The sequence below is a fragment of the Oncorhynchus keta genome, chromosome 5 (genome assembly GCF_023373465.1).
Source record: "Oncorhynchus keta strain PuntledgeMale-10-30-2019 chromosome 5, Oket_V2, whole genome shotgun sequence".
In the NCBI taxonomy this organism is placed as follows: domain Eukaryota; kingdom Metazoa; phylum Chordata; class Actinopteri; order Salmoniformes; family Salmonidae; genus Oncorhynchus; species Oncorhynchus keta.
The window spans coordinates 36,847,541-36,857,903 of NC_068425.1; the positions used below are offsets into that span (position 1 = coordinate 36,847,541).

General features: G+C 49.3%; 1 protein-coding gene across 1 annotated transcript in view; it reads right to left on the reverse strand.

The window, feature by feature from the left end:
- Window positions 1-10,363, reverse strand: part of abcc1 (ATP-binding cassette, sub-family C (CFTR/MRP), member 1) — a 95,762-nt gene that overhangs the window by 43,775 nt on the left and 41,624 nt on the right. Inside the window, exons 19-21 of the mRNA XM_052519810.1 lie at window positions 8,447-8,614; window positions 3,775-3,952; window positions 2,636-2,662 (exon numbers count right to left, since the gene is read on the reverse strand). Of these exons, the coding sequence (XP_052375770.1) occupies window positions 2,636-2,662; window positions 3,775-3,952; window positions 8,447-8,614 (373 nt within the window). The remainder of the gene's footprint in view (window positions 1-2,635; window positions 2,663-3,774; window positions 3,953-8,446; window positions 8,615-10,363) is intronic.

Here is a 10,363-nt window from a genome sequence, read left to right on the forward strand (position 1 = left end):
TATAATGATACCAACCAGGGTATCCAGAATCACTGATATCATGTTATAATGATACCAACCAGGGTATCCATCCAGCATCACTGATATCATGTTGTAATGATACCAACCAGGGTATCCAACCAGCATAACTGATACCATGTTATACTGATACCAACCAGGGTGTCCATCCAGCATCACTGATATCATGTTGTAATGATACCAACCAGGGTATCCAGAATCACTGATATCATGTTATAATGATACCAACCAGGGTATCCATCCAGCATCACTGATATCATGTTGTAATGATACCAACCAGGGTATCCAACCAGCATCACTGATACCATGTTGTAATGATACCAACCAGGGTATCCATCCAGCATCACTGATATCATGTTATAATGATCCATCCAGCATCACTGATATCATGTTGTAATGATATATCCATCCAGCATCACTGATATCATGTTATCAACCATGGTGATATCACTGATATCATGATGATACCAGGGTATCCATCCAGCATCACTGATATCATGTTCTAAGTGAGATAAACTCTCCGTGTTGTCACAACTAAATGTTTTAAACATCACCCCATGCTCATGGTAAAAAGTGCTTCTGTGTCTTCAAACCCTTGACAAGATTTATAACTCAACTGGTTTCATCCATTGTAAAACCCATTCAAATGCTCATTTCAAAAACTGTGAAATTCTGAATCTCATCTTCCTTCCCCTTCACACTCAACCCCAGATGCAGCCCCACCCATAACCTCAACCTCAGTTTCCCAGCCATCATAAATCAGTACCATTCCCAGCCATCATCAGAAATCAGCCCTCCTCCCAAACTCATCAAATCATCCCTCCTCCCAGCCATCATCTCAATCAGTTCCTTCCAGCCATCATCACCCAATCAGACCCCCAGGATCATCCCCACCCAACCCCAGCCACCTCACAGCCTCAGCCCATTGCCCAGCCATCATCTCTCAATCAGCCCTCCTCCCAGCCATCATCACTCAATCAGCCCTCCTCCCAGCCATCATCACTCAATCAGCCCTCCTCCCAGCCATCATCACTCAATCAGCTCTCCTCCCACCATCATCACTCAATCAGCCCTCCTCCCAGCCATCATCACTCAATCAGCCCTCCTCCCAGCCATCATCACTCAATCAGCCCTCCTCCCAGCCATCATCACTCAATCAGCCCTCCTCCCAGCCATCATCACTCAATCAGCCCTCCTCCCAGCCATCATCACTCAATCAGCCCTCCTCCCAGCCATCATCACTCAATCAGCCCTCCTCCCAGCCATCATCACTCAATCAGCCCTCCTCCCAGCCATCATCACTCAATCAGCCCTCCTCCCAGCCATCATCACTCAATCAGCCTCCTCCCAGCCATCATCCAATCAGCCATCATCACTCAATCAGCCCTCCTCCCAGCCATCATCACTCAATCAGCCCTCCTCCCAGCCATCATCACTCAATCAGCCCTCCTCCCAGCCATCATCACTCAATCAGCCCTCCTCCCAGCCATCATCACTCAATCAGCCCTCCTCCCAGCCATCATCACTCAATCAGCCCTCCTCCCAGCCATCATCACTCAATCAGCCCTCCTCCCAGCCATCATCACTCAATCAGCCCTCCTCCCAGCCATCATCACTCAATCAGCCCTCCTCCCAGCCATCATCACTCAATCAGCCCTCCTCCCAGCCATCATCACTCAATCAGCCCTCCTCCCAGCCTTCATCACTCAATCAGCCCTCCTCCCAGCCCAGAACCCACACATCACAGTGTCAGGTTGTAGAGTTGAAAACAACATGGGCTTGGACCAGGAGGACCTGTGTTTTCTCTGAGTGCTGCTGTAGTGTAGCTGACATGCAAACACATGCATGAGCCAGGCTGTCTGTGTGTCCATACTGCAGGGCCATCTTTACACAACCTTTACATGGCCTACCACCCTTGTCTCATAGCCTCAGATCAGAGTGACCTCATACCCTTAGATCAGTGACCTCATACCCTCAGATCAGTGACCTCATACCCTCATACCAGAGTGACCTCATACCCTCATATCAAAGTGACCTCATACCCTCAGATCAGTGACCTCATACCAGTGACCTCGAGACCTCATACCCTCAGATCAGAGTGACCTCACACCCTCAGATCAGTGACCTCATACCAGTGACCTCATACCCTCAGATCAGTGACCTCATACCAGTGACCTCGTGACCTCATACCCTCATACCAGAGTGACCTCATACCCTCAGATAAGAGTGACAATCTGAAATCAGAGATACTGATGTGAAAAATAATTCCTGGAATTCCACCCAACTAAACCAATCATTTATTTATTTTTTATCTCCACACCAGTCCTGTAGCCTGACCCCATCCTGACCCCTGTGCTCTGCTAACAGATCAAGAGGGTGGAACAAAGCTACCAGTCCAGATCAGTAGTGTTTGTTAAGGGAAATAGGGAGGAGACAAGGAGAGGTAGCCTGTATTAGGATAGAGACCCTGACTAAACCAAGGCTGTGTCCCAGATGGCGATCTATTCCCTACATAGAACTCATATGGCTCTGGTCCAAACAAGTACACTACATAGTGAATATGGTTCCATTTGGGACACAACCCAAGTCTCCTAGGGGGACAGACAACCAATCAAACCTTCAGTATCCTCCTCCCTCCCCTCTTCTGAATGGCAGACAGGACAAAAAAGGGGGATGAAAGAAAGAGAGAAAGAAGGAGAATGAAAGAGGAGAATGAGAGAGAGAGAGAGCACATGAGAGAGCAAAGGAGAGCGAGAGAGCACAAGAGAGAGAGCAAAGGAGAGCGAGAGAGAGAGAGAGAGCACATGAGAGAGCAAAGGAGAGCGAGAGAGCACAAGAGAGAGAGCAAAGGAGAGCGAGAGAGAGAGAGAGCACATGAGAGAGCAAAGGAGAGCGAGAGAGCACAAGAGAGAGAGCAAAGGAGAGCGAGAGAGAGAGAGCAAAGGAGAGAGAGAGAGAGAGCACATGAGAGAGCAAAGGAGAGCGAGAGAGAGAGACATGAGAGAGCAAAGGAGAGCGAGAGCACAGAGAGAGCAAAGGAGAGCGAGAGAGAGAGAGCAAAGAGAGAGAGAGAGAGAGAGAGAGAGAGAGAGAAAAGGAGAGCGAGAGAGCGAGAGAGAGAGCAAAGGAGAGCGAGAGAGAGAGAGCAAAGGAGAGCGAGAGAGAGAGCAAAGAGAGCGAGAGAGAGCAAAGGAGAGCGAGAGAGAGAGAGAGAGAGAGAAGAGGAGAGCGAGAGAGAGAGAGAGAGAGAGAGAGCAAAGGAGAGCGAGAGAGCGAGAGAGAGAGCAAAGGAGAGCGTGAGAGAGAGCACAAAGGAGAGAGAGACACAGTGAAGGGAGAGAGAGAGAGGAGAGAGAGCGTAAGAGAGAGCGAAAGAGAGAGAGAGCGAAAGAGAGAGAGAGCGAAGGAGAGAGAGTGAAGGAGAGAGAAGAGAGAGAGAAAAGAGAGGAGAGAGAGAAGAAGAGAGAAGGAGAGAGAGAAGAGAAAGAGAGAGAAGAGAAGAGAGAAAGACACGAGTGAAGGAGAGAGAAGAGAGAGATGAGGGAGATGAGAAAGAGACAAACGTAAAAATACATTAAATAGAAAAACGATAGTGAAAGGCAGGGTTGGGAAGTAACTGATTACATGTAATAAATTAACTGACTATAGTGTAGAGATGTAGCTAGCTGCTGATTACATGTAATACATTAACTGACTGTAGTGTAGAGATGTAGCTAGCTAGCTGATGATGATGATGACGAAGATAACATATGTCACCTGATTCGTCATCTTCCTGCTCTTTGTTGGCGTAAGTCCTGAGGAACTCAGCGAAGGCCCCGTCACGTGCCATCAGCTCCAGGTAGGAGCCCCTCTCAGTGATCTCTCCCTCCATCATCACCAGGATCAGATCTGCCTGGGGCAGGAAGCTCAGACCGTGGGTCACCAGGACACGAGTCTACGGAGACAGAAACACACACACAGAGAGGGTCAGAGTAGGGCTTGTTAAATAGATCCAGTATATTAAAGGGATTTTAGTTGAATTGACAGATTGAAGATAGACATGGTACACAGACACAATCCATGTCTCAGTTGTCTCAAGGCTTAAAAATCCTCCTTTAACCAGGTCTCCTCCCCTTCATCTACACTGATTGAAGTGGATTCAACAGGTGACATCAATATGGGATCACCTGGATTCACCTGGTCAGTCTACGTCATGGAAAGACACCTGGATTCACCTGGTCAGTCTGCGTCATGGAAAGACACCTGGATTCACCTGGTCAGTCTACGTCATGGAAAGACACCTGGATTCACCTGGTCAGTCTACGTCATGGAAAGACACCTGGATTCACCTGGTCAGTCTGCGTCATGGAAAGACACCTGGATTCACCTGGTCAGTCTACGTCCTGGAAAGACACCTGGATTCACCTGGTCAGTCTACGTCATGGAAAGACACCTGGATTCACCTGGTCAGTCTACGTCATGGAAAGACACCTGGATTCACCTGGTCAGTCTACGTCATGGAAAGACACCTGGATTCACCTGGTCAGTCTACGTCATGGAAAGACACCTGGATTCACCTGGTCAGTCTACGTCATGGAAAGACACCTGGATTCACCTGGTCAGTCTACGTCATGGAAAGACACCTGATTCACCTGGTCAGTCTACGTCATGGAAAGACACCTGGATTCACCTGGTCAGTCTACGTCTTGGAAAGACACCTGGATTCACCTGGTCAGTCTACGTCTTGGAAAGACACCTGGATTCACCTGGTCAGTCTACGTCTTGGAAAGACACCTGGATTCACCTGGTCAGTCTACGTCTTGGAAAGACACCTGGATTCACCTGGTCAGTCTACGTCTTGGAAAGACACCTGGATTCACCTGGTCAGTCTACGTCATGGAAAGACACCTGGATTCACCTGGTCAGTCTACGTCATGGAAAGACACCTGACACCTGGATTCACCTGGAAAGACACCTGTTCACCTGGTCAGTCTTGGAAAGACACCTGGATTCACCTGGTCAGTCTACGTCTTGGAAAGACACCTGGATTCACCTGGTCAGTCTACGTCATGGAAAGACACCTGGATTCACCTGGTCAGTCTACGTCATGGAAAGACACCTGGATTCACCTGGATTCACCTGGTCACCTCATGGAAAGACACCTGGATTCACCTGGTCAGTCTACGTCATGGAAAGACACCTGGATTCACCTGGATAGTCTACGTCATGGAAAGACACCTGGATTCACCTGGATAGTCTACGTCATGGAAAGACACCTGGATTCACCTGGTCAGTCTACGTCATGGATAGACCATGTTTTGTACACTGAGTGTATATACAGTACATATACTGTATATTTTGAATGAACAGCTGACTGAAGACTGGACGGCCGGGGATTTGTGAGGTTGAGTCCGTTTCAAAGATGGTGGATAATTTAAGATAGTTCACTTAGGCCATTTACCATTTACCTTAGTTCATTGACTGTATAATATGAACCAGATACCAGCTGGGTCTGGTCTGATTAGTTCATTGACTGTAGAGGAACCAGATACCAGCTGGGTCTGGTCTGATTAGTTCATTGACTGTATAATATGAACCAGGTACCAGCTGGGTCTGGTCTGTTTAGTTCATTGACTGTATAATATGAACCAGATACCAGCTGGGTCTGGTCTGTTTAGTTCATTGACTGTAGAGGAACCAGGTACCAGCTGGGTCTGGTCTGTTTAGTTCATTGACTGTATAATATGAACCAGGTACCAGCTGGGTCTGGTCTGATTAGTTCATTGACTGTAGAGGAACCAGGTACCAGCTGGGTCTGGTCTGTTTAGTTCATTGACTGTAGAGGAACCAGGTACCAGCTGGGTCTGGTCTGATTAGTTCATTGACTGTATAATATGAACCAGGTACCAGCTGGGTCTGGTCTGTTTAGTTCATTGACTGTAGAGGAACCAGATACCAGCTGGGTCTGGTCTGTTTAGTTCATTGACTGTAGAGGAACCAGGTACCAGCTGGGTCTGGTCTGATTAGTTCATTGACTGTAGAGGAACCAGGTACCAGCTGGGTCTGGTCTGATTAGTTCATTGACTGTAGAGGAACCAGGTACCAGCTGGGTCTGGTCTGTTTAGTTCATTGACTGTAGAGGAACCAGGTACCAGCTGGGTCTGGTCTGATTAGTTCATTGACTGTAGAGGAACCAGGTACCAGCTGGGTCTGGTCTGTTTAGTTCATTGACTGTAGAGGAACCAGATACCAGCTGGGTCTGGTCTGATTAGTTCATTGACTGTATAATAGGAACCAGGTACCAGCTGGGTCTGGTCTGTTTAGTTCATTGACTGTAGAGGAACCAGGTACCAGCTGGGTCTGGTCTGTTTAGTTCATTGACTGTAGAGGAACCAGATACCAGCTGGGTCTGGTCTGTTTAGTTCATTGACTGTATAATAGGAACCAGGTACCAGCTGGGTCTGGTCTGTTTCGTTCATTGACTGTATAATATGAACCAGGTACCAGCTGGGTCTGGTCTGTTTAGTTCATTGACTGTATAATAGGAACCAGGTACCAGCTGGGTCGGGTCTGTTTAGACTGTGTCTGAAGGAAGACACGGTCACTGTCCTAACGAGTAGACCCGCCCCTAACAAGTAGATCCGCCCCTAACGTGTAGACCCGCCCCTGAAGAGTAGTCCCGCCCCTAACAAGTAGTCCCGCCCCTAACAAGTAGTCCCGACCCTTTTATTTTATTTATTTATTTATTTCACCTTTATTTAACCAGGTAGGCAAGTTGAGAACAAGTTCTCATTTACAACTGCGACCTGGCCAAGATAAAGCAAAGCAGTTCGACAGATACAACAACAACACAGAGTGTTGGAGTAAAACATGGAGTAAACATGGAGTAAAACAAACATACAGTCAATAATACAGTATAAACAAGTCTATATAACGAGTAGTCCCGCCCCTAACGAGTAGTCCCGCCCCTAACGAGTAGTCCCGCCCCTAACGAGTAGTCCCGACAATAATCAGTCACCCACAGCACCAGGACGAGTCTAACGAGACAATAATCAGTCACACACACAGAGTCACCAGCACGAACAGAGACAATAATCAGTCACACAGAGTCACCAGCACGAGTCTACAGAGACAATAATCAGTCACACACACAGAGTCACCAGCACGAGTCTACAGAGACAATAATCAGTCACACACACAGAGTCACCAGCACGAGTCTACAGAGACAATAATCAGTCACACACACAGAGTCACCAGCACGAGTCTACAGAGACAATAATCAGTCACACACACAGAGTCACCAGCACGAGTCTACAGAGACAATAATCAGTCACACACACAGAGTCACCAGCACGAGTCTACAGAGACAATAATCAGTCACACACACAGAGTCACCAGCACGAGTCTACAGAGACAATAATCAGTCACCAGCACGAGTCTACAGAGACAATAATCAGTCACACACACAGAGTCACCAGCACGAGTCTACAGAGACAATAATCAATCACACACACAGAGTCACCAGCACGAGTCTACAGAGACAATAATCAGTCACACACAGAGTCACCAGCACGAGTCTACAGAGACAATAATCAGTCACACACACAGAGTCACCAGCACGAGTCTACAGAGACAATAATCAGTCACACACACAGAGAGTCACCAGCACGAGTCTACAGAGACAATAATCAGTCACACACACAGAGTCACCAGCACGAGTCTACAGAGACAATAATCAGTCACACACACAGAGTCACCAGCACGAGTCTACAGAGACAATAATCAGTCACACACACAGAGTCACCAGCACGAGTCTACAGAGACAATAATCAGTCACACACACAGAGTCACCAGCACGAGTCTACAGAGACAATAATCAGTCACACACACAGAGTCACCAGCACGAGTCTACAGAGACAATAATCAGTCACACACACAGAGTCACCAGCACGAGTCTACAGAGACAATAATCAGTCACACACACAGAGTCACCAGCACGAGTCTACAGAGACAATAATCAGTCACACACACAGAGACAATAATCAGTCACCAGCACGAGTCTACAGAGACAATAATCAGTCACACACACAGAGTCACCAGCACGAGTCTACAGAGACAATAATCAGTCACACACACAGAGTCACCAGCACGAGTCTACAGAGACAATAATCAGTCACACACACAGAGTCACCAGCACGAGTCTACAGAGACAATAATCAGTCACACACACAGAGTCACCAGCACGAGTCTACAGAGACAAAAATCAGTCACACACACAGAGTCACCAGCACGAGTCTACAGAGACAAAATCAGTCACACACACAGAGTCACCAGCACGAGTCTACAGAGACAATAATCAGTCACACACAGAGAGTCACACTGTAAACCAAATCCAAACCACATCCCTATTATAAACCCTGACCTCTGTTTTGGGGTTACGACCTCTTACCCTGTCCTTGAGGACTCCCTGGGGCCCGACAACCTTCTCGAAGATGTGTTTGCCCACGTGGGCGTCGACCGCCGACAGAGGATCGTCCAATAGATAGACAGCACAGTCGCAGTAGACCGCCCTGGCCAGACTGACCCTCTGCTTCTGACCCCCTGACAGGTTCACACCCTGAGGAGGGAGGAGGAGGGAGAGGAGGGAGAGGGAGGAGGGGAGGGAGGAGGGAGGAGAGAGGAAGAGGAGGAGGAGGAGGGGAGGAGGAGGAGGAGGAGGAGGGAGGAGGGGGGAGGAGGAGGAGGAGGGAGGGAGGGGAGGAGGGGGGGGAGGGAGGAGGGAGGAGGAGGGGGGAGGAGGAGGGGAGGAGGAGGAGGAGGAGGAGGAGGAGGGAGGAGGGGAGAGGGAAGAGGAGGAGGAGGAGGGAGGGGGAGGAGGAGGAGGAGGGAGGAGGGGAGGAGGAGGGGGAGGAGGAGGGGGAGGGGGAGGGAGGGGGAGGGGAGGGGGGGGAGGGGAGGAGGGGGAGGGGAGGGGGAGGAGGAGGGGGGAGGAGGGAGGTAGGAGGGGAGGAGGGAGGAGGAGGAGGGGGAGGAGGAGGAGGAGGAGGGAGGAGGAGGGAGGAGGGGGAGGGGAGGAGGGGAGGAGGAGGAGGAGGAGGAGGAGGAGGGAGGAGGGAGGAGGAGGGAGGAGGGAGGAGGGGGGAGGGAGGAGGGGAGGAGGGAGGAGGGAGGAGGAGGAGGAGGAGGAGGGAGGAGGAGGGGAGGAGGAGGGGAGGAGGGGGGAGGAGGAGGGGGAGGGGGAGGAGGGGAGGAGGAGGAGGAGGGGGAGGAGGAAAGACACCCGTGTTAAAATACAACCATCAATACTGCCAGCGCCCAAAACCAGACATGGGTTCTCTGTACAGCAGGATACATTATCTCAAGACCAGACATGGGTTCTCTGTACAGCAGGATACATTATCTCAAGACCAGACATGGGTTCTCTGTACAGCAGGATACATTATCTCAAGACCAGACATGGGTTCTCTGTACAGTTTATCTCAAGACCAGACATGGGTTCTCTGTACAGCAGGATACATTATCTCAAGACCAGACATGGGTTCTCTGTACAGCAGGATACATTATCTCAAGACCAGACATGGGTTCTCTGTACAGCAGGATACATTATCTCAAGACCAGACATGGGTTCTCTGTACAGCAGGATACATTATCTCAAGACCAGACATGGGTTCTCTGTACAGCAGGATACATTATCTCAAGACCAGACATGGGTTCTCTGTACAGCAGGATACATTATAATAATATCTCAAGGCAATATATGCCATTTAGCAGACGCTTTTATCCAAAGCGACTTACAGTCATGTGTGCATACATTCTACGTATGGGTGGTCCCGGGAATCGAACCCACTACCCTGGCGTTACAAGCGCCATGCTCTACCAACTGAGCTACAGAAGGACCGAGACATGGGTTCTCTGTACAGCAGGATACATTATCTCAAGACCAGACATGGGTTCTCTGTACAGCAGGATACATTATCTCAAGACCAGACATGGGTTCTCTATTCACCTGTACAGCAGGATACATTATCTCAAGACCAGACATGGGTTCTCCATTCACTACCTGTACAGCAGGATACATTATCTCAAGACCAGACATGGGTTCTCTATTCACTACCTGTACAGCAGGATACATTATCTCAAGACCAGACATGGGTTCTCCATTCACTACCTGTACAGCAGGATACATTATCTCAAGGCACACAGGGGCTGTTTCAAACCAACAACCTGGGTCCTTCCCTGGGCATACCAGTGGGTCCCAGCACTTACAAAACCCAGTGACCACCACCAACCCCAACCCTAACCCCCACCAGACTCCCTCCTGTCCTCACCTTCTCCCTGATCTAACCCTAACCAGACCCCCTCATGT